Below are 25,413 nucleotides of genomic sequence, written 5' to 3'. Positions count from 1 at the left end.
TATATACTCCCGTTTTCATACGTTTGTGTGAATGCAGTCTTACCAGTTCCTATGAACTTGGTCACTAATAGAGTATATGTGAGTGCCATTAAAAAAGCCATAAACAGCACTCGGCTATCTGTAGTATTGTCATATATCTTTTACGAAAGTGCCATAGAAAGTAGATCACCGTCCACGGCTTACCTGAGCACTGTTATAGACATTAACCCGCCACACCATTCATACAAAGCAGAGAGTTAAATACAAGAGGCAAAATGACCATCCATACCTAAAGCAGTGATTACAGGCAGGAGATAGACTGTCAATTATGTAAAGACAAGCCATGTTAAACATTACCAGGTCCTTATTTGTCAGTGTTCAGTGGCATATGAAAGCCAACTAACAAAAAGCAGAAAAAAATAAAACGAACATACAGTGGGTACAGAGAGTATTCAGACAATTTTGACTGTCAATTGGCAAGATCAAAAGTTTTTTTGCTCATTACATGTACACTCTGCACCCCATCTTGACAGAGTTAAATACTGTATGTGAAAGCAAAAGGGTCTGAATAGTTCTGACCATGTGAGAGTTTTATTGGTCAAGATGGGTGTGTACATTAATGAGCTAATGAAACAGAGTGAAAAATGTAAAGGGGTCTGAATACTTTCCATACCTTAACACTTGAGTTGAAATTTTAGTATTTACAGTAAACTATAAAAGCAGTATATTAATACAATACATACTTGCAGACTCTCTGCTGATTCCTTGGTTTTCTGTGTGACTTCACCATTTCCAATCGGGGCTACCCTATCACGCGATACCTAAAACAACATATAGGCTTTTCTACACTTCATGTTTGCATTTAATTTTACTGGTGTGTGCTAGTAACTTTAAGCAATCAAAATTATGCAGCTATCTCACTTACCTGTTTATTTAGTGATATACTTTCCTCTCCTGTTATTTTCCTGGTAGCCATGTCAATTTGACCATTCCTGATCTCTTTACCTTAAAAAATTTAACACAAATGCTAAATATGGTACACAGACAAACATCACCTCCACAACATTGAAAAAGATTTAATATATTGGACACTTAGTACAGTGACTTAGTGCTCAGCGCTCAATAAATCAGACACAGACACTTTCTTGTTCTCCAAAGTTACCCTGACATCCTCCTTAACATTCCAAGACCAATTAGATGGGCAGCGATTGAAATCGCAGGACCTTTGGCTATTCAATACAGACTCGCCAATGAGTCATGACAGATCTAAGTTATAACAGATTCAAGTATCCCCTCCCCTCTCCAATGCCCCTATTTTCCATTTGGTGGTGTTGGAGAGTAGAATATTTCTGATGTGTCCTGTAGTTGTGCCCAAAAACATTCCCCCCCCTCCTCCCCCATCATCATCCATTTTTCCTTTTGTTTTTCCCCCTACTGTCCACCCCCCCCCCCAACTGCACTTATAAAAAAGTGTGTTGTGATAGTAGTAGTAGGAGGAGGAGTAGCGCACATGCTGTGTGGAGGAAATAGTAGTGCACACAACTTGAGAACTTGCTACTAAAACTATAAACCTTCTAAACATTTGTAAAAAAAAATAAGCAAAGCTAAAAAAAAAAAAAAATTATGGCAATAGAAGACAAATGGCAATAGGGCTGAGCATTAACATACAAACTGGCTGCGTCCTTAAAGGAAACCTACCATTTGATTTGATGCATAATGAACCAAACATACCTTGAGAATGTTGTAGCGACACTGATGCAGAATCATATCTTGTTTAATATGCTGACTGGTGCTGACTGGTTTTGCAGAAAAAACTGTTATAAAATTATGATAATGAAGCTCTGTTGCTTCTGTGCAAGGGCTCGGTGCACTGCACAAGAGGATGATGCAATCACTGTTCTCCCTGCCAGGCACAACAATTAATTGCTGCACCATCCCCCAGCTGCTGTGCATGAGTGATGCACCTCAGGTTGATTAGACCTGTCTTGGCTGTTCAGAAAGCTCGTGTGTAATATGGATCCAGCTTTCCCAAGGTCCTGAATTTTATAATTACTTTTTCAGCAAAACCACTCAGCACTGGGATTAAACAAGATATGATCCTGCATCAGTGTAGCTACAGCATTCTCAAGGTATGTTCGGTTCATAATTCAACAAATGGTAGATTTGGTTTAGGAGGTTTTCCAGTGACAACAAGTGAGCCCCTGTCCACAGGTTTGTATAACCGGCCAGCCCATTAACCACAAAAGTAACATATCCTTCTGGAAAAAGCTTCAAGTCTTGGCATTTAAGAGGGACAGGCCCCAATAAGGTTAACCATATTGTACTTAACCTTGTTAAAGTTTGTCAGGAACCATGGTTAGGTGAATCTAGGGCAGCAGGACAAGTAACTTCCTGGTGTAGTCCGGTGTCCTTCTGCGTTCCAGCGAATTGAGGGGGGCCATGTACTCATTATTGTCTGCACACCGTCACTCTCATCACCTCACCTATATCGGTGGTTGGAGGGGCTTGCTATTAATCTTTTATACATACCCTGGTAAAGTAACCAATCCCTTTAACTGACTAGCAAACGCAAATGTGACATACGTAAGTCAATAGGATCCTTTACACGTTGAATAAGCTACAATGATGGTACGAAAGCTAACGGCAAAATATCAGATGTGACAGCAACACAACCTTTAAAGTGTTCCTATACATTTACAATATTTGTCCTAAATCAACCATGCAAGTAACTTTGGTAACTTATAATTAGTAGTAATCAGTTTATCTGATAGCACCGCAAACCAAGATATTAATTCACTAAATATTCAGTCATGAAAGGATAAGTGAAAACGTACCCAGGTCTGTAATGAAGCAAGTCATTAAAGGAAACCTACCATTTAGAATGGTCGGTGTAAGCTGTAAGTACCGGGCACCAGCTCAGGGTGAGCTGGTGCCGGTACTTACTTTCGTTAGTGTTATAAGCCGCGGTATCGAGGTTTTAACACTTTAGAGCAGAGGAGGCTTCGGCGCTGCGTGCACGGTCGCGCGCAGCGCCGAAGCCCCTTCTGCTCTAAAGTTTAAAAAGTGTTAAAACCGCAATACCGCGGTTTATAACACTAACGAAAGTAAGTACCGGCACCAGCTCACCCTGAGCTGGTGCCCGGTACTTACAGCTTACACCGACTATTCTAAATGGTAGGTTTCCTTTAAAATATATACTCAAGTAAAAGCCTAGTTTTTCAGCACAAAATAATGTGCTGAAAACCCAAACTCAGCTTATACTTGAGTAAAAAAAATATATCAAAACTCACCTTTCCGGCTTCCCCCGCTGCTGGCTATATACTGGGGCAGGAGGATGGCTATATACTGGGGGATATGGGCTGGGAGGCTATATACTTGGGGGAAGGTGCTGGCTATATTCTATGGGGCAGGGTCCGGCAGGCTATATAATGGGGAGGCTGTGACCAATGCATTTCCCACCCTTATACTCAAGTCAATAGGTTTTCCCGGATTTTTGTGGTAAAATTAGGAGCCTCGGCTTATATTTGGGTCAGCTTATACTCAAGTATATACGGTAGTTAGCCTCTTTTTTTCAGACTACCTCACTTTCTGAGGACATGGAATGCGGATTTCAATTTTGCAAGCAGGATGCCAACCAAAGTGTCAGATGATTTAGAAACTCTATGCTACTAGTGACGGCTCAAGCATAAATATTTATTTTTCCCTGTAGTTGTCCCAAGAACCAAGTTAGTCTCTATCCACAGGGGATCAGTGGGAGTCTCAGTGATGAGACATGCACAGATCACAAGAACAAGGGGTCTGTTGGGGTCTCGGGTACCTCAGTCGGACCCCTTGTTGCTCCTGGAGATTAATGGAGCAGATGGCCGCGCATGACTGTTGCAGAGCGCCATGCATATACATTCCTGTTTGTTATAAGGGGAGGAAAACTTTATTGCCCCCAAAACACTATATGGATAATAGGCAATACACAAGAAGAAAACCTACCAACAGGAAGTGCTCCAGATGAACACACACCATAACCTTCCGCAGACAGTCTACAGATTGAAATATCAGTGGGAACACTTCTCAGGTCATTTGTAGATTCCTCCTCTGAACTTCCTCCCTCCAACCCAGGACGAAAACTTGGTCTATGCGGCTCATCAGCCTGAGGGTGTGGAGAAAAAAAAAAAATGTATCGGTATGAAGGAGTCACTTCAGACCATACTACATAACAGTAGGTAAAGAACACTTGTACGCACTGTTCCCGAATACATACAAGATAGGTTCTTTAGGTTTGTTCTTAAGTTGAATTTGTATGCAAGTTGGAACAAGTATATATTATAATTGTAATTCCAGAAATATTGAAGTAAAGGATCCTGGGACTTCGAGGTGATGAAAAAAAAATCTCCTTTATTTATGGAGCATAACAAAATATCACGCACGGAAACACGTTTTTCGTCTCTACCCGAGCCTTCATCAGCTGATATTTTGTTATGCTCCATAAATAAAGGAGATTTTATTTCACCTACCTCGAAGTGCCGGGATCCTTTACTTCAATATTTCTGCAACGTGTCCGTGAGCACGAGGTTAAGGTGAGCCGAGTGCCGACCACTACAATTACATAATTGTAATTCCAGGCAAAGGCTTTTTTTTGTCCCAGTGACAATGGGATTTTCAACATTTTGTGCTGTCATGGGAAGAAGGATCGTCAGTAAAACTTTATTACAGACACCTTACAGCTGATAATTGCAGCCTGGGACTAAAGTAAAGCATCCAGAGACCATCACCGGAGGTCATAGGATGATGCAATCACTGTGTTTTCCCCGAGAGGCAGAAGTAATCAATCGTAATCAAAACGCCATGTGTGGCAACACCTTTTGTCCTTTAAAGACTTAAAAAAAAAAAAACTGTAACGTGTTCATCAGTGGCAGCCTGAAGCAACCCAACTTTCCGAAGGTCCTGAATGTTATTTTTTCAGCAAAACCACTCAGCTCAGGAATTAAATAAGTTAGGTGCCCGCATCACTGTAGCTACAGCATTCTCAAGGTATGTCTGGTTCATAAAGCATGAAATCAAAAAATAGATTTCCTTTAAGGACACCCAACTTACAGACAGTCCTCTGACCACTATGACCTCTGGTAAAGCGCTCTGGATGCTTTACTTTAGTCCCAAGCTGAATTAAGCAGCTGTGAGGTGTCTGCAATGAAGTTTTATGGATAATCCTTGTTTCCATGAAAGCACAAAATTTTAAAAATCCAATTGCCAGTGGGACAAAAAATAAATAAATAAAAAATTGTGTCTGGAGCTACTAATCACCACTTTTCTTTGTATTTTTTTTGTCTGCTTTGTGAACAGTAAGTAAACCACCTAAAATCACATAATATTTCCAATTTCTTTGCTTTACAATTTTTAAAACATTCTTTTATTTTATTAGTAAATTAGAAGGATTACAAATTAAACAGCTGTATTAGCAGCCCTCCATAAAATCATCCCATAGAAAAATACAAATAAAAAATACATACATAAAACATAATACTGTCAACTTTAGGTTTTGAATTGTATGGCCAAGTTTAAAACTAGCAAATAAAACCAAATCTGTATGCTACTGGTAATTGAAAAATATATGGCCCCAACTTAATAAACATACCAAAGGTAGATCTCCATTTCCTAAAAAGTGTTCCCTATGAAAGTGCTGTTGTGCAGCTCTTTGTAGCTCAAGTTCCACGTCTTCATCGTCATCATCATCACTAGCTGGGGCTGAATCCATGCCTGTGGCAGCCAATCGTACAGTAGGCATTTGGAAGTTATCCTGAGAAGTTTAACAAAACGAAAAGCAATATAAAAATTGCACAGCGATACAGAAAAAGGTGAAGAAAGATATTGAAACCATAGTTACATCATAGTCTTGAAAGTGTTTTGTACGTTCAAGTTGAGGATTATTTTCAGTAAAGTTTGGTGCCTGAGTAAACAAAAATGTAAAAAAAAACTATGTATAAAGAACAAAATAAAACAGCATGTATAATGAAAAAAAAATATATATATTTTTCCAATTGTAATATTGTTTAGCATTTTTTCTTAGGCACTGCAGGCTGGTGCATTCTGGAAAAATCCAGAATTAAAGCTGGCTGCTTGTTCTATAGCTGTAATATCTTTGCTCCTCAGAAACATAAAAGTTCATGTAAAGTTACCAGTTGTATAAAAATTCAGCTTGAATTATCTTTAAAGGGCACCTACCACCACGAATCTACCTATAAAGGTAGATCGGGTGGTAGGTGGATGTATGGGACGTGAGGATAGCCCTTTTAAGAGCTAATCCTCACGTCCCCACTAGCGTAGTATAAACGTTATTGCCCTAATATGTTAATTTAATTAAGCGGCTACCGGGGCGTGGAGTAGCCGGACACGAGGCTACACGGCGCGGCTACTCCACGCCCCAGTAGCTGCTTTCCCCCGCCTACCCTGTGATCTTCGGCGCGCAGCTCCTGGCAGCTGCGCGCCCTCGTCCGAGAAGCCGGAGTTCTGCGCATGCGCAGTAACTCCGGTCAAGATGCGTGATCTCGGGAACGAGGTCGGAGTTACTGCGCATGCGCAGAACTCCGGCTTCTCAGACGAGGGCGCGCAGCTGCCAGGAGCTGCGCGCCGAAGATCACAGGGTAGGCGGGGGAAAGCAGCTACTGGGGCGTGGAGTAGCCGCGCCGTGTAGCCTCGTGTCCGGCTACTCCACGCCCCGGTAGCCGCTTAATTAAATTAACATATTAGGGCAATAAAGTTTATACTACGCTAGCGGGGACGTGAGGATTAGCTCTTAAAAGGGCTATCCTCACGTCCCATACATCCACCTACCACCCGATCTACCTTTATAGGTAGATTCGTGGTGGTAGGTTCCCTTTAAGGAACATCTGGAGAAAAAAATGTTTTCTGACAGCTTTCTAAAATAGGTAGCAGTATACTGTACAATCTTGTGTCAGAAAAAAAACCTGGAAATTGACAAAGAAAAAACTAATTGAAAAACAGACAATTTCTGTTTTTCTACATTTCCATTCTTAACTCCTTGAGATGGTGCAATGATACAGTGAGTAGTCACATTCCTACAACACCCAAATAACATTTTAATACATTAAATAAAGGGGCATATTTATGAATGATCTAAAAATAGAGTCTTTGTTGTCCATAACATTCAATCACAGCAATTATTTTTTATCAGCATACAAAATGAAAACTGAACGGCACAAAAACAGTTGTTTCCCACAGTGTTTTACCCTGTAGGATGATCTTTTTGTATCTTGAATTTCTTTTCCCTCTATAATTCCACGTTGCATTCCTGGTGGTAGCAGTTTCTTAAAATAGGCCTCTAGCTGGTCATCAAAAAATTCTTCATCATCTAGCTCATCTGTTAGACAAGTAAACACATAATTTTCCTCATATGCACGGTTCAATACACAATCTAAGGTTACATCTATGGAGAATTAGATAACTACAGATTATGAAAAGTTACAAGAAAAGCAACTGATGTCCGCAAGGAGATGTAACTGCATTAAACACAGGCCCTTTCCAAGTTCAGCCTACAAGTTGATCAGCTGACAAGTCACTTATTCCCTGAAGATCAAAAATCTGCAGCTGAGAAGCTTTTTCCATAGCAAATATCCAAAATGTGTGTATGGGATGTATATAAATTCCAATCACTACTACTGTATTATCTGTGCAACTACTGCACAGAAATACAGCACAGCAAATCTGCAGCTCATAGTTAAAAATTTAATTTGCAATTCTGCTGACAATTAGGATTACCCCGTTTGGTCCCAGGCCCCCAGTATAAAGCTGGCAGCCCCCTGGCTCGCTGACGTTCTAGTGTGTGCACCGCTATCGGCACACACTTTGATGTCAGCGAGCCGCTGACGTCACAGCTCGAGTGATGGCACCGCACAGAGAGAGGGAGCCGGAGCATCGTTGGACAGAAAAGAACCTCCTGTGGGGGCGTCCAAAGGAGTACTTTTTTTTTTTTTAATAGATTCGAGTATAAGCCAAGTTAGGGGTTTTCAGCACATTTTTTGAGTACTTAAAAGTGAATACATTATATGGTACTAGAGATTAGTTTACGTCTGAATAATGTAAAATTTAATGTGCTAAGCCTAAAGGCAAATAAAAAAAATCCTCTAAGCTGACACAGTGCATGCAAGACATGCCTGAAGCGTACAAATACAAAGCTTGCAAAATTACAAAACTCGGCTCTGGGATATAATAAATGAAGCAATACAACCTCAAAGCCTACCCAAGATTAACTAGAAGTTAAACGAATGTTCCCTGGGAGACTTCGGCAGTACTCAAACTTGGCATTTGTGCTGTGTTTTCAAACACAAGGCACAGACTTATCCTGTGATCAATCTACTGTGCGCCGAGTTTGGAAACCCAATGCAAAAGCCACGTGTGAACAGTCGTAAAGAAGGAAAAAAAGACAGGATTTGAGAAATGGTGGAATTTAGTTTCTTTAGATTTTTTTTTTTTTGCCCGGAACTCCTTTAGGAGTGTTTTTTCTTACCTGAAGAGCTGCCATCTAAGCTTGCAATAGATAATAATTTTTCATTTTCTAAGAAACTTGCTGCGGATGAACTTAACTCCACATTTGGTAAATTTTGTAGCTCTCTCTTTTCACATGAAAAATCTTAGATGAAAAACATGAAAAAGAATCAACAGAACAGTTAAGGCAACATTCTGTGAAGAATATACTTTATTGTAAGGTTTTAGGTACCATTTATTTGACTTCGAGGTGAGCTTTCTTGCAACTTTTTTTGTGGCAGTGGAACTGTTTGCAAATGAGTTTTTACACTGCAGGCCTCAATAAATGCATTCACATCTCCTCTATTGAGAAAAAAAAAGGAAAACAACAAAAAACACAACAGGTGAGTAAGCAAAACTATGACTGAGCAAATGCTCAGCAAAGTATTGACCAATTCGAACAAGTGCTCTATCAAAAAGAAAAAGCAAAACTGTGGTCTGACAATTATCTACCAAATGAGCTGATGGTTGAATGTTAATTCTCAGGTAGCCATTTCTCCCAGAATCCCCCCCACCCTATGCTTGGATCTGTTTTTGGGAATCTGCACAGGTAGTGTATTAACTGCTGATTGGTCGTGTGATAAATCTTCTACATAAAATAGTAGCATTGTAGTGTAATGGGTTTCTAAAAATCCCATTCACACATTGCATTGAAGATCTACAGGAGAAACAGCTGCAGATTTATGATCTGACACAGGTCACTTAATTGCTGCAGATCACAGTGCCCAAATCAACTTTTTTCACCCCCTCCCCCATTCTAAGGAACAGTGGGTGGAAGCACTCAACACAATATTACACATGGAGGAGATAAAGGCTAGCGACGAGGGCAAGTATAACCTCTACCATAACACTTGTAGTCATTGGATCACTTTCAGAACCCTTCCAGATATGGAAACATGGCTAACATCTGGCAATTCTACATTCTAGGTCATAACTCCTGGACAAAAAGGAGCGTCTCTGCTCTCCTTACCCACATACCCACTACCCTCCCTGCCCCATTTTCACCTGTTGAAGTGCATACTAAATAAAATATTATTGAACCACAAATCAACAATTTTTTTTAATGCAAAGGTTGAGCACAGTCCCACCCCCACCAGTCAATTTCAGCTAGTTTCTGATATGTGCAGAATGAAAGCAGAATTCCTGCTGGGGTAAATGCTGAAAAGGTTACCCCTCCGATCATCCCTCTATACATCTTCATAAACAGTGAGCCTATCAGCATTTACATAAGTAGTCCAGTCAGATAATAACGACTAGGTAATTGGAAAGGGAAGGGATTATTACAATAATATAAATGGAAAACGATTGTACTGCTGACCTGTTTGTGTTGGGGTGAAATGGGGAATTGCGTATACATGTGGATTGTGTTTGCAATTTGTTTGTAGCATATGTGTATTTATTGAAAATACTTAAAGAATTAAAAAAAAAAAAAAAAAAAAGAAGGGTCAGAATGAAGAGAAATAATCCAATATAGGAGGTATATTTCACAGGGAAGCTCGACTTACAGATCATCATTAAAACTAAGAACAAATTTATCTTTTTCTCCTCCAGAGTGACTTAGGCTAGAACCACAGCTTGCTGGCAATTGCAATTTTTCATGTTCTATATATGAAGCCTGAACATCCAAAGGCCTGAGGAGAAAAAAAAACTCAAAATTACATTTGGTTGAGAAGATATGTACGGCACAAATGGGTTGAGGCAGCATTAACACATTCTTGTTGGATTGCGTTTCTAAACATAACCCAACTGAAACGAGGACAAGCTTGGCCCAATCAAAAGTGTTTCTAAAATAACCCACATTTTTTGCATGTAAAAAATTGCAAAACATGTAGTACACGTTAGCGATTTCATGTGTTTTACTTAAAATGTATATGCAATCGGGCCAAACCCCATCCTCATTCTGAAACATGTGAATGCAGCTTGAAGACAATTGTTCAAACTAGGACTCTCTTAGCTCTCTTTTATAAATTCACTTCTATAAAAGATTTTTTATACTAAATACATTTCTGGAAGGGCATTATTAAACCATTCAGGATACATTCAGTTCCAACACTTAGATTTTTTTTTACATAATTATTTTCATCTTTTCATTTGTTTTAGTCATTATTTCATAATTTTAAGTGTTGTATACTAAAATCTGTAGTTATTTTTTTTTTGGGTACATGCAACTTACGTTAAATCAAATAGATTTTTGTTCTACCGTGTTTCCCCGAAATTAAGACAGTGTCTTACATTCTTTTTACCCCCAAAAGTCCCACTATGTCTTACTTTCGGGGTATGTCTTATATTGGGAAAAATGTCGATTTTTGTTTTAACCATAAAATTAACATTTATTAACAACCTGAACACTGTGGGAGGTTATACAGTGTAAGGGGGGGGGGGGGGTATTATACAGTGTGGGAGGTTATACAGTGTAAGGGGGGGGGGGTATTATACAGTGTGGGAGGTTATACAGTGTAAGGGGGGGCATTATACAGTGTGGGAGGTTATACAGTGTAAGGGGGGCATTATACAGTGTGGGAGGTTATACAGTGTAGGGGGGGGCATTATACAGTGCAGGGAGTTTATACAGTGTAGGGGGGGGCATTATACAGTGCAGGGAGTTTATACATTGTGAGTAGGGGCATTATACAGTGCAGGGAGTTTATACATTGTGAGTAGGGGCATTATACAGTGCAGGGAGTTTATACATTGTGAGTAGGGGCATTATACAGTGCAGGGAGGTTATACATTGTGAGTAGGGGCATTATACAGTGCAGGGAGGTTATACATTGTGAGTAGGGGCATTATACAGTGCAGAGGGGGGATGGGTGTTTTAACACAAACCATAGAACTGTGAAAGCAAACACAATGACACACACTACATGCATACATTATACATGTAAATAAACATGCACACAATGTTCACATATAGATCAGGCATCACACCTACATACACATTACACATAACATACATACTTTTCAGTGTCACTGACTGCAGGGCTGAGTAGAGGCTGGTCCAGGCTGACATGTGCTCCCCTGCTCCTCTCCCCCTCCTGTTCCGACTGATGCAGCAGAGTTTAGGAGCTACACAGGAGGGGGAGAAGCTGCCCCAGTAACACAGACGGCGGCAGCAGCACACAGCAGGAAGCTACTCCCTCGCCTCCATGCTGCAGACTCCACACTGTGCAGCCCTGTCTCCCCTCTCCTCATGTGACCGGAGCCTGCACGGAGTAGCTGAGCTCCGGTCACATAATCTTCTATCCGGCAGGAGCTACAGCAGTGACATGAAGAGGCTGCAGCACCCGGCTCCCGGCAGCTCTAACTATGTCTTACTTTCAGGGTACGTCTTACATTAGCCTACCCCACTAAAACACCCACTACATCTTACTATCGGGGGTGTCTTACTATCGGGGAAACACGGTAGGGGAAAACACTATGATCTGATCACCTCTACAATGTTTAGTTATAGTCCGTATACCAAATTATAAAATGGTCAGAAGCAGAAATTGACCTAAAATCCACTACCAAAAAGTTGTAAAGTAGGTAATGCCTTCCAGATTGTATTTCTTTCACGTACCAGTATTGTGGAATCATCCAGAAAATGTAAATTGGTTACTGAGGCATAGAGTATTCAAGTCAAGCTCCCCCAGTGTCATAATGCCCCCTTCACAGTAATAGTGAAGTAACAGGCTCTCCTGGCGTCTGGTGCATTATGTCAATTACAGGAGCATTCTGAGGCAGGGAAAGCTTGACTCACTGTTCAACGCCTTCAAATGACATTTCGCTTCAGATTTAATTTTGGATGATGCCACCATGCTGTGCCACGAAAGAAACCTGATCTGCAAGGTGTTAACCCCTTCCCAACATGTGACGTAATAGTACGTCACATGTCGGGTCCCGGTACATGGAGAGGGCTCGCGGGCCGGCACCGATAGCGGGTGTTTTACCGCTGATCGCCGGCGGCAAAGGTGCCGGCTGCTCCAAAAAGACGGAGGCGCGGACACCGCCATCTTTCCATGGATCGTCACTCCCCGTGACGTCATCGGGGAGCGGCGATCCGTCGCCATGGTAGATTCGGGTCTCACGAAGACTCGAAGCTACTTCGGGTTAACCCATTCATTACAATGTGCTGTTAAAGTACCCTAGGTAGTCTGAAAAATAGTAAAAATTTTAAAAAAGTTAAAATAAAAAAAATTATAATAAAAAAAACCTAAAAATTCAAATCGCCCCCCTTTCCCTAGAATTGATATAAATATAAATAAACAGTAAAAATCATAAACACATTAGGTATCGCCGCGCCTGAAAATGCCCGGTCTATCAAAATATGATAACGGTTTTTCACTGCGTTTAACCCCGTAACTGAAAATCGCGCTCAAAGTCGAAAATGGCACTTTTTTGCCATTTAAAAAAAAAATTAAAAATTCTATAAAAAGTGATCAAAAGGTCGTACAGTCCTAATAATGGTAACATTGTAAACGTCATCAAAATCCGCAAAAAATGACTCCACCCACAGCTCCATACACCAAAGTATGAAAAAGTTATTAGCACCAGAAGATGGCAAAATCCCCCCAAAAAAATGTGTACGGGTGGTTTTAATTTTTTTAAATGTATGAAACATTATAAAACCTATACAAATTTGGTATCCCCGTAATCGTACCAACCCAAAGAATAAAGTAGACATGTCATTTGGGGTGCACAGTGAAATCCGTAAAATCCAAGCCCACAAGAATACCGCACAAATGCGGTTTTTTACCAATTTTACTGCATTTGGAATTTTTTTCCCGCTTCCCAGTACACGGCATGGAATATTAAATACCACCATTTTGAATTGTAATTTGTTACGCAGAAAATAAGTCATCACACAGCTCTGTACATCGAAAAATAAAAGGGGTTAAACTGCTTAACAACATACTGGTACAGGCGGTCCCCCTTAAGAACACCCGACTAACAGACCTCCCCTTGTTAAAAACGGACCTCTAGATTTTGTTAATTTACTGTACTTTAGCCTAAGGCTTAAACATTTATTAAAATCCAATTGTCACAGAGACCAAAAAAAAAAAAAAATTGGACTTGGGTTACAATGATAAAATATACAGTTCTGACTGACATACAAATTCAACTTAAGAACAAACCTACAGAACCTTGTATGTAACCCAGGGACTGCTTGTAGTGTATATTATATCAATTTCTACTGAAAGTCAGTATATTAAGTCAAGCTCCTCCCATGTTAAAAAAAAAAAACCATAAATAACTGCTGCCTAGTACCAGAGGTCATAACTACATCTTGGCATAATAAAAAAGTTCATCTCTACACACAAAATTACATCAAAGCATTATTACTACTGGAGTTATAAAACATTAAGGTAAACAACGTATCGTGAGTTTTCACAAATCAGTCTTACCGGTCTAAAGCGCCTCGAGGTTTAGCAACAGTCGATGCAGCAACAGGTAGACCTAAATTTGAAGACAGTGTACAGTTTCCAAGAGCTTCACTGAGGTTGCTATTAATTGAATCTCCCAAAAAGCTTGGAAATGTCTCATCTTCTATATTATTGTAATGTTCTGTCATTGTAGAATTTTCCCCTAGAAAAAAATTTAAAAATAAAAACATTAAATGAACATTTGAATTGTTACGTATAGCAAGTCAAACCGACTTACCCAAACAACCTGAAAAGACAGGAGCTAGAGAAACGCACACACTATGATAAAAATAGCCACTGAAAGTCAATGAGGATAAACCAGGGGCACTTATAGATCCAGGCACTGTGACTGTATTAATCTTTTTACATTTGTTATCCATGGCCTCCTTCCTCCTAAAATCAACATCTAAAATTATGGTAATAAGCCTGAAGGGTTTTGGAGTGGGAGTGTTTAAAGAGAAATCCAAAAGGCGTACAAATCCAGCACTCCAAAGTTATATCATCTGGTAAAAAAATCTTCATAACATTTATTTAATCCATCAATAAAAAGACAAAAATAGGCGACCTACGTTCCAGAGACCCATAGCGACCTACGCGTTTCGAATGGTTACATTACATTCTTAATCATGAAGATTTTTTACCAGATGATATAACTTTGGAGTGCTGGATTTGTACGCCTTTTGGATTTCTGGTTCGTCGCTGTTGATCGACAGAGCTTTTTCCTTCCGAGCACCCTCCACCACTACAACGAGTCTACCTGCCGGTGTGAACGTGAGTGAGCTGACCCGATCTTTCTTTTTTTAGACTTTAAAGAGCCTCCGTGCTGGAGCTTCATAGGCTGTTACACTCTCTTTCCAACCCCTAGTGTAATCTCGCAGTAGCTGAGGAAGTTTCAACACACACAGTGGGAGAAGGGGTGGGAGTGCTCATGCACAGTTTAACAGTCAGGGAAGCTGCAGCACATAGGGGGGGTCTGGTAACACTCCACAGAATTTTAAAAGTTGATTTTTTATAAGTATAATATTACCAAAGTCACACTGCATGGATCTATGTGTAATTATTATGATGGATTCTGAGGGTGGAATTCCTTCAATTTGCATTTTATTTTAGACATGCAGAGTTCCTATTTAGCTGGGAAGAGGGATACAATGGTTATCGATATTACGCCCTAATCTTTCTGTACACAGGGTGTTACTCGCTGGCTATATTCTGCACCCTCACCCCAAAGTGCAGCCCCGGCTGCTGGAGGTCTAAGGCTGGCGGTAGCTCCTGCATGTGATAGCACATGACACATAAAACACCGCGGCCATGTCCTCTCCCCTCACTGTCTGCACTTGGACAACAAGACTTATTTATAACGCGCGGCGCAAGTACACGTAGACCCTCCCCCCGTCCTCTGCCGGGCGCCTCACTTCACAAAGTTATCTGCACGCTGCGGCCGCACCACCCGCCTCTCACACTCGCTCAGCCCTGTGCCACATACCGAGCTAGCGGGGCCGGGGTCCCGGGACAGCGCACCGGAAACGCGTATCTCCCTCAGAGCGCGGGAGGGCGAGCAGCACACGTACGGCTCCCCGGTCTCTGGCTCAACGCTCAGCTGTGGGGGGCGGAGCTATGAGAGGGGGGCGGCTGCAACTGTACGAAAATTGCAGCGCGCGTCACTCAGCAGACCCAAACAGCGAGGCGCACGGCTGTGGAGCCTGTGAACAGCGGCGTGGGAGGAGCCTGGGCGGAGCTTCTGCCAAAAGGACCGTGATTACAGAGAGCATGCGCGTTTCATTACACGAACGAATGACAGGCTTCTCGCCTCTAGGGGGAGGCATAACACTGCTGCAGTTAGTTCTACACTGGAGATCAAAATTACAGAACGCTAGTTTTAGAATCTGACATGTGGTAATAACTTCGGAACACTTTAACATATCCAGGTGATTTTCGTTATCAATCTTGTTTATTGATAAGCAAATACAGGTAACAATTGTAGTACACTTACTGGGTAGTTACATGTATGCATAGGGTACAGGTTATGTAATACATCATATAGTTTGTTAGAAAGTTACATCAGTTTATACATGCATATTCTTATAACACTGTAGTGTCTACGAACAGTAGTTAACTAGATTATTGTTTAACAGAAGCTAAAGTGGGGTAAGTAAGTTAGAAGGAAGATACGTTATTGGGGAGAGGGAGCGGGTGGGTGAGGTTGGGGAGGAGTAGGGGGGATTCCAGGTTTTATTGAGGAAGATGGTTTAGCGAATGTATGTTATGGTATTGTTGGTTAGTCAGGGAGTGTTGTGAATGATGTAGAATTCTGAAACGTTATCGATTGAGACCAGGTTTGCAAATGTTTATCGCGTGACTTGTAATTTTCTGCTGTGAGTTCTTCCATTTTCTGGAGGAGGAGGATTTCTTGGAACCATTCTGTGACGGTCGAAACTCTGGAGGATTTCCAGGGACGTGGTATCAGTGTGCGAGCTGCTGTCAGCAGGAAACCCAAGAGCTTGGCTTTTTTTGTTGTCTAATTGTGTGGGAAAAATAGAAAGCAGTAGTACGAATGGGTCGTTTGGGATTTTATAATCCAGAATATCTGAGGATATTTTACATACTTGGTTCCAGAAGGTTTGGATCAGGGGGCATTGCCACCAGATATGAGTCATTGTACCTTCCATCTGATTACACCTCCAGCATTTGTCAGAGCAGGAGGGATAAATTTTGTGGAGTTTGGTCGGGACCCAATACCATCTAGAAATAATTTTGAAATTTGTCTCTTGGGATTTAACCACTGGTGATAATTTGTGAGTGCGGAGGAGAGCTCTGGACCAGTCATCATTAGTGAATGTGATGTTAAGTTCCTTCTCCCATGATTTTGTGTATGGAATGTGAGAATTTGACCAGTTGTCCAGTAGCAGGTTGTATATTGCTGATATCGAGTGCTGTATTGGGGAGGATGAGAGGCAGAGCTCTTCAAAGGATGTTAAGTCCCTGTGCAGGTTAAGTTTTGATTTGTGTCTATTATAGAAGTTTGTGAGCTGCATGTATTCCCATTTGGCTTTGGGTGAAGATGAGGCGCTTTCGTTGAAATCCGCTAGTGGGATTAGTGTAGAGGGATTTAAGACTGATTTAAACCTGAGGGGTTTGTCTTGTGTTCTAAGTGGTAGTAAGAAGTCATGTGCAAGACCTGGTGGGAAGTCTGGGTTGTCTGTGATCTGTTGGTGTGTGCGCTCCAGCTGCTGAGCTCTCTCCTGCTGAGCACAGTGTTGCTGCCGGCCGCGTGGTGTGAGGTGGCGGGAGCGGCTGCCCGTGGAGGGAGAGCGGTCCTGGAGCGCCTTAAAAAAGTTAAATATCGGGGTGCCTGATACTGGGGAGTGTTGTGTCCTCCGGAGGGACGTCTGGATCCTGCTTTCCCCATTCACAGTGTATTTTATCTCCCTTTACCCGATGGCCCGGAGCGGAGCTCTCTTAGGTGCGTCCGTCCTGCATGGCGGTTAGACACGCCCCCCCATATCCAGGTGATTTTGAGATAGTTTTCTAGTGACACATTGGGGCAGATTTACTTACCCGGTCCTGTCACAATCCCGCAGTTCATTATCCCACAAGGATTCGTGTCCGGCACGATTCATGTAGTTCGTGTGCCCGAGTTCCTGCATTCGTCGCTTCTGTGCCCAGGTCCACCGGAGTTCACCTGCTTCTTCCCGATGCTTGTTAGTGCGTGTCTTGCGACACATTTCTAATTGTTAAATCCTGCGCATTGTCCAAATCCGTCTGGTTGATTTCTATCGAGTGCAAGCCAGCGTCGATGCGCCAAAATCCAATCTCGTGCGCCAAAATCCCGTGGCAATTTGGCGCAAAACGAAAACCTGACAAAAATGCGTCCGACGGACCCCATTGTACTTCATATTAGTTTTTAAATGCACTGAAAACGCATGCTTTAAAATGGTCCAAAAACGCGACGTGTGTCATCACCCTAAAAGGGAAATTGTCCCTCAACCGAATGGGTTATTCATGGCGCATAACATGTTTTTTTTTCACGACGTTCACCAGGTTGATTTAGATTAATACGGACGCGGTGATACCAAACGTACTTTTTTGTGTTTTTTATTTACATTTATTAGTAAGAGGAGCCAACAGCCTCAGGCACACGCCAGACCCAAGGCTGCAGCAGGAAGGATGAGATCTCCCGGTAAGCTCAAAGTTTTTCCGATGCCCAGGTGTTAGTGCTGGTTCTGGGCTGTGATGTCACAGCCCGACATCAGCACTTGCAGGAGTTGATGTCCAACAATCTTTTTATGACGTGCCGACATAGAATGGCGGTGCGTCAGAAGAAGTACCCATAATGGCCGCCGTAAAAACCCGATTCGGCGCTCATTAAGGGGTTAACATTAGGATTCTTAAAGGAAATCTACCATGGGGAATCCACTCTCTAAGAGATTTTCTGTTCGCGTGTAGAAATTCATTTGTATATTGAAGCATAAAACTTTATTTCTGCAGGAGCTGCATTCCTGAATTAGCGAAAATTGGGATGCAGCTGCTGCAGAAATAAAGTTCAATACTTCAATGTGTAAATTAATTGCTAAGGCTACCGGGAGCATGGAGTAGCCTGAGACAGCTCCGATTAAGAGGGCTAAAACACGTCGACCCCCCCGTAGCCACTACTGACCTGCTTCTACCCACTCCGTCCCGTCTCCGGCAAGCACAGTAACTCGCCACTGACAACGTGCTGGCTGCTGTGGAGCTCCCACTTATCTGCCAACAGTGAGCTACTGTGTTTGTGCAGAGCCCAAATAATGCTATAGTGAGTAGATGCAAATTAATTTCTAAGGCTAGTGGGGGTATGGAGTAGTCTGAGACAGCTCCAGGGGAGAGGGCTCTGGCCTGTAAAATGTGCCGGCTACTTGAGAGCTCTGCCGGCAACAAGCTATTGCGCTTACGCAGAGCTCAAATGATGCCAGAGAGGGTAGAGGCGGGTCAGTAGTGGTTACTGGGATCTTGAGTAGCTGGGAAATCTCCTTGAAAGCAGCAACCTGGCAGCAGGTTGTTAAGATGAATGTCAAAGGGTTGGCGGAGGAAACGGGACTGCTGCAGGGGAAGGAAGGAAAGGTAACAACAGTTTTTTGTTTAATACCAGCAACAGGAGATGGAGAGGGATGGAGGACAGGAGGCTGCAAAATGAGGAGGATGGAGGACAGGAGGCCACAATATGGGGAGGTGGATGTCATGGGGCCACAGCATGAGGAGGATGGAGGACAAGATGCCACAGTATGAGGGGGATGTAGGAGAGGAGGGCACAATATGAGTAGGATGGATAACTGGAGACCACAATATGAAGGAATGTAGGACAGAAGGCCACAATATGAGGGAGATGTAGCACTGCAGACCCCAATATTAGGAGTATGGAGGACAGGGCCCACAACATGAGGAGTTTGTGGGGCAGAAGGCCACAATATGAGGAGGATGGAGGGCTGGGGACCACAATATGAGGAGGATGGAGGACAGGTGGGCGTGATATGCGGAGGATTGAGGACAGGGGGGTCACAATATGCGGAGGACGAAGAACAGAAAACCACAATATGAAGGGGAAACCAAATGTAAATGGAGAATAAAATTTATGAGGGGGCATTATATATTGCTGAGTTGCATTAGGGGGTATTACATGGGTCCATTTGGGGGGCATTATACTATGGGGGCACATTAAGGTTTATATTCTACTATGCTTGTTAGGGGGACAATGGGTGTGGCAATGGGTGTGGTATAGGAAAAAGGGTAAGGGGTTTTTGTCCCGCTTTCTCAAGCCTTTCTCTAGCCCAAAAGTTGAGAAGTATGTACAAGTGTAGAACGGGCCTAATTCTCCCAGGAAGGCTGGTCGCCCACGAAAGACAAACGCAAGAGAGGACAACAGGGGCGTCGTTAGGTCAAAAGATCCGGGGCTTCAAGCAGCTCCCTCTAGCAGCCTGGAGCCCGAGACGCGAAGTAGTGACGTCACCGCATCCCGTCCAGCAGGTGGAGGGGAAGAGGAAATCAGGAGTGAAGAGAGGTAAGTTTAATTCTTCTTTTTTAATAATACAGCTTGCATATGGAGTTTTGGGCTCATTACTTTATGTAGAGGCTATTCCTGAGTGTTGTCGGGCTATCCCTAGGTAGTGGGAGGCTATACTATTACTAATATTACTGAGTATGTTTGTGGCTATTAGTGTGAGGGGGATATGTGGGGTCTTTTAGTGAGTGTGAGGGGACTATCATTAGTGGAGAGCTATGTTACTGAATGTGGGGGGCTATTAGTGTGTGTGGGGATATTAGTGTGTATGGAGGCTATTTTTGAGTGTAGAGGGTTATTAGCAAGTGGAGGGCTACTACTAAGTGTGGGGAGTATTACTAAATTTGGGGGCTATTAGTGAGTGAAGGGTCTATTCTGAAAGTGGGGGTTATAAGTGGCTGTTTGGCTATTAGTGGAGGGGGCTAATAGTGAGGGGGCTGTTACTGAATGTGGGGGCTATTTGTTAGCATAGAAGGGATATTGCTAAGTGTGGGGGGCTACTAGTGAGTTTGTGAGGTTATTACAAAGTGTATAGGGGGTTATGAGTGAGTATGTGGGGCACTTACTGTGTGGGGGTCTATTACTGAGTGTAGGTGGCATTGTTACATATCAGGCCACATTTAGGGATCATTATTAGGTGGGTGGCACAATGTGGGGGCTTTGTAAGTGTAAGGGCCACAAGATAGGGGTGTGGTGGCATACAGAGTGGGGCCATAATTGTGGCTTAATTGTAAAATGTGCGGCTTAGAAAGGTGGATTTTATAATGTGTTACATTACATTACTAGTATTTTTAGGACTTTGTGTGCAGCTGTATTACATTATTTGGTTGAAGAGTTTTAGGGGTAGAAGAATGATAACACTGTTAGGGGACAAAGATTTAGGGACCATAGAAAAGTGTAGAACATAAGATGTGGTAATCTCCATAGGCACAGCGCATGTCTGCATAAAGAGAAATGATGATGGGCGGCTTAATGGAGAACATGAAGAACAACTACTGCTCTGGATATAATAGGTAGCATTTCTACTGTGTTTTTTGTAGCTGTACAGTTGTTTTTAAGTACAGTTTTTTCAGGTGGAAGCATATGGGGGGGGGGGGGGAGTACGAAAGGGGACGCAACTGAGAATTTGGTACGTATGCATTGGGGCCCGTGCCCCAGATCTTTTGTGACGCCACTGGAGGACAAGATGATGCAGCTGAACTCGCTCGTCTGTTCAGCACTGAACAGCATAAGGATCTGTCTTATAATACCGTGTTACAACTTTTAAGATCATTTGAACTGAAAGCCCACTTCAGTAACCAAACCTCTCATTAACAGACTCACCGTATGTTGTGTAAACAGAGGAATAGTGATCCATAGTTAATTTTAATGATGAAAGCAAGTTTATTTGATTCTCATAGGAAACATTGGGGCTTATTTACTTATTTACTCCAATTTACTAAGGGTCGCGGATCGCACTTTCGTCGGAGTGTTCATGGTTATCGAGATTTGCCACGCTGGGACAGGTATTTAGCAGGGGATTGTGTCGCACGCAATTTAATTTTTGGCGCAGCTGCGCTGGCTTCCATGCGTCAGAAATCAAAGCGGGCCGATTTGTGTCTCAAGTTAATGCACTTACATGCACCCGAAAGAAGAAGGTGAACTACGGCGGACCTGAGCGGGGAAGCAACACATCCAAGATATCAGGAGCACAATCTTAGCGAGTCGCGCCATGAGTGCATGCTCGTCGGAACAATGCACTTTGGATGAACTCCTCGGCCGGGTAAATAAATGTGCCCCATTATGTTTACTGACAAGTTGGGGACAGTGAAAGATTGAGGAGGAAGTGTCATGGTTCTGCAGCAAGAATTGGACCTCTTGTATAGCTACACTGCTGAGTGAATGCAAGTGTATATTAGAACCTTCTTCAAAACATGTGGTTTGAAGAGCACATGATGGAAGATGCACTCTGCTAAGACAGCAGCTATTAGGCATCGGATCCCTGCATCTCACCCACCCACACACTTATGGCACGCTACATTGACAGGCCAGCCACAGCGACAATGGAGTGCACCACTAAGCTCCTCATCGCCACAGCTGATGGCAGACTCTATAGAAGGCTCCTGAGGCTCCCCAAACCCAAAATGTACCCAGAACACCCTTGATATGTATGTGACCTCCCCTACCTCCACAGCCTCTTCCCTGGACCAAGCTATGGCAGTGGCCATTTTTAGTCAATCGACCCCAAAACCCATAGGAGACCCTCATCAAGCCCCCCTATGTTTGGGTGACAGAATTGTGCTAGCCTGATCCCCACATATGGTTCAAAGTGAAGCCAAGGCGTGCTTGCAAATAACCACTGATCTTAAAAGTGACTTTCATTTTGATGAAAGCAGAGCCAAAGGGGAATCAGAATAGTAACCGTATTGCAGACATATATGTTCATTTGGAGGAAGCACCAATTAAAATAGAAGATCTAGAAAACGGCTCCAGGAGCGGCATGGATGTGGCCGGCTCTTCCCAATCATCCCTATCTCTCAGCATTGTAAGCGGCCGTCCAGAAGCTCCCTGTCCGCCCTTGTAATCAAACCGGCGCACAGATCAGATGGACCGCGGCGCGGAACATTGGCAGCGCCGGGGGAGGTAAGTACACGTTTATTATTTTTAAATAGACCGACTCAGCCCGGCCCTAAATTATTAGTAAACTCGGATAACCCCTTAAATCACATAATACATATGGCAAATCCTCAACCCCCTGAGCTGGGACGAGGTACTGGGACACTACTTTTTCATTTGTTGTTTCTTTGTAAATTACAGGAGGATACTTCCATTTAGACGCAAGCTCTCTCCTAAGATTTCAGTGTGGATCCGTGATACAGAGCTGGTTCTGAGTCATGGGTCTCCTCATCTTATGATGCATCTGAGCCCATCTGGATTGCTAAATTGCTTTTGTTATTTGAACTTTTACCTTTTTCCCTTTCCCCTCTTTCCCACCCCCATGCCTTTCCCTTAGAGCAGTGATGGCAAACCTTTTGGAGACTGAGTGCCACAACTACAACCAAAATCCATTTATTTACTGTGAAGTGCCAACATGGCATTTTAAGCAGTAACTTATCGCTACCTGTTCTTCCACATCTTTCAATAGTATCGGCCCCCTGAGGCCACCAATACAGTTGAAAGAAGGAGGGAAAATCAGTCTCTCATTGTAGCTTCTCACCAGGGTCTCTCTGTAGAGAAAGAATGGAGGGTCCAGCAGGATGAGCTTCAAAGATAATGTAGTCCTGTCAACACCCCACTTTTCCCGCAGTTCCAAAGAAGTGTCACTTTAAGTTGCCTAGGACTGCAGGAAGATTTGGTGAACTCTGTCCTGGGGCGATGGTCTGAGTGCCCACAGAAATGGCTCCGAGTGCCACCTCTGGCACCCGTGCCATAGGTTCGCCACCACTGCCTTAGAATTTCCCTATAAAGGAACATTCTATAAAGGAACATTGTACCTTGATTGGCATAATGGCAGATAAAGATCAGTTAATAATACTTACACATAGGGGCTTATTTACTAAGGGTCCGCGGATCGCATTTCGGTCGGACTTCCCGACATTTTCGGGATTTGCGCCGCAGGGACAGGTAATTAGCAGGGGATTGTGTCACACTCGATCGGATTTTGGCACAGCGGCGCCGGCTTTCATGCAACAGAAATCAGGGGGGGGGCTGACGAAACCATTCGACACCCTTGCTCTGCGATGTGGTTCCCCCTGCTCCCCCAGGCCAGACTTACCTTTCCTGGCTCCTGCTCAGCTCCCATCCCGACTAGGCCTTTGTGTTTCCCGTGTTCATGTGGTATTCCCGTGGTCCTGTGCTCCTGTGGTGGTCCTGTGCTCCTGTGGTGGTCCTGTGCTCCTGTGGTGGCCCTGTGCCCCGGTGGCCTTCCCGAGGTCCTGCCTACCCCGCTAGTATTGCCTGCTTGTTTACTTCCACGCCCTATGCAAAGTGTCTTATGATTTTCTATACAGGCAGTCCCCGGGTTACATACAAGATAGGGTCTGAAGGTTTGTTCTTAAGTTGAATTTGTATGCAAGTCAGAACTGTATACTTTATAATTGTAACCCCAGCCAAATTTTTTTTTTTGGTCTCTGTGACAATTGGATTTTAAAAATGTTGGATTGTCATTAGAACCAGGAGTAACAATAAAGCTTCATTGCAGACACCTGTGACAACTGTTATAGCTGTTTATTGTAGCCTAAGGCTAAAGTACAGTAAAGGGAAGCGCACAAGAAATGTTTTATACAATTTACATTCCATTATAAGGGTCTGCCTAAACTCACTTTTTATTCCCCTTTTCTCTGATTGCACTGATTGGCCGTCTTTTTATTTTTTCAACTTTTTTTATTAACAATTATTCAGTACAAAATACATTCATAAAAAAGAAAAACCATCTACATTGCATTGTCACTTTTCATTTCCCTCCCTCTCTCTCTCTCCCTCCCTCCCACCCCCTCCCCCGCAGATGAATAAACAGTTCCATAGCAACTGGCCTATTGTATACAACGTCCAAAAAGAAGAAAAAATTTAAGCTGTACCGGAGTACAACTATGAAGGCCTAAAACCAAGAAACCACCCCCCAGCTCCAACCCACCCCAACCCCGCCCACCGCAAGGAGAGAGGAGGGAACCACGAGCAGTAAGAGAAAATTAAGAATTCATAACTTATAAATCTTGAAAATTAGCCTCTCCGACCAGCCATATCCTACTCCATTTATCCATGCTCCCATTCTGCTTAGCCAATATTTTTTAATAATGCTTACACCTTCGAAGCTCTGCTAAAAATTCATGGAACGAAGGAGCCACCGTATTACCTCATTTACGAGCAACCATCAGCCTAGCCAGAAAAAGAATTTTGAATATAACATATCGTTTCCCCAGATTCTCTCTATTTAACTCAAAAAGACTAAGCAATGCGACCTGGGCCGAGCCGCTGAGGGTCACTGATAATCTTACACTGATAAAATTAAAAACCTTTTCCCAGAAAACTCCTAACTCCCGGCATTCGAAGGCCACATGAACAAAATCCGCATTCTCCAAGGAGCATCTATGACAGCCTGAGGACTCTTTTAATTTCATCCTAAACAGGAGTTTCGGGGAGTAATAAAGCTGGTGCACAAAATTAAATTGCACCATTCGGTGATTCCATGATAAAGAAGAGAGGCCGATGCCTTTATAACATCTTTCCCAATCATCATTGGTCCGGGGGCCGAATAGTGCCTGCCATTTTCTCTTTGACGGGTGAACTACATTTTTTGTGGATCCCAAAATTATCTGTCTATATAAAAAGGAGACCGCCTTTTTACACCCTGTGCTACTGAGCAAAAATTCTATACCCAAATCATTTTGTACAGTGAACCTACATTTATCTTCAACCGAGTCGTAGGCGTGTCGAAGCTGAAAATACCTAAAAAACCCAGAATCAAATCCCCCAAAACGGGTAGTGAACTCCTCT

General features: G+C 42.8%; 1 protein-coding gene across 1 annotated transcript in view; it reads right to left on the bottom strand.

Moving 5' to 3' along the window:
* The window catches only part of CEP192 (centrosomal protein 192), a 90,844-nt gene that overhangs the window by 49,326 nt on the left and 16,105 nt on the right, over window positions 1–25,413 (bottom strand). Inside the window, exons 10-19 of the mRNA XM_072154750.1 lie at window positions 13,896–14,076; window positions 10,017–10,142; window positions 8,705–8,814; window positions 8,495–8,617; window positions 7,218–7,348; window positions 5,855–5,917; window positions 5,606–5,767; window positions 3,964–4,123; window positions 905–984; window positions 723–800 (exon numbers count right to left, since the gene is read on the bottom strand). Coding sequence (XP_072010851.1) covers window positions 723–800; window positions 905–984; window positions 3,964–4,123; window positions 5,606–5,767; window positions 5,855–5,917; window positions 7,218–7,348; window positions 8,495–8,617; window positions 8,705–8,814; window positions 10,017–10,142; window positions 13,896–14,076 — 1,214 coding nt within the window. The remainder of the gene's footprint in view (window positions 1–722; window positions 801–904; window positions 985–3,963; window positions 4,124–5,605; window positions 5,768–5,854; window positions 5,918–7,217; window positions 7,349–8,494; window positions 8,618–8,704; window positions 8,815–10,016; window positions 10,143–13,895; window positions 14,077–25,413) is intronic.

This window comes from Engystomops pustulosus, chromosome 5 (assembly GCF_040894005.1).
Source record: "Engystomops pustulosus chromosome 5, aEngPut4.maternal, whole genome shotgun sequence".
NCBI lineage: Eukaryota > Metazoa > Chordata > Amphibia > Anura > Leptodactylidae > Engystomops > Engystomops pustulosus.
The sequence above is the reverse complement of the archived record's forward strand: the minus strand, read 5'-3'. Positions and strand labels throughout refer to the sequence as shown.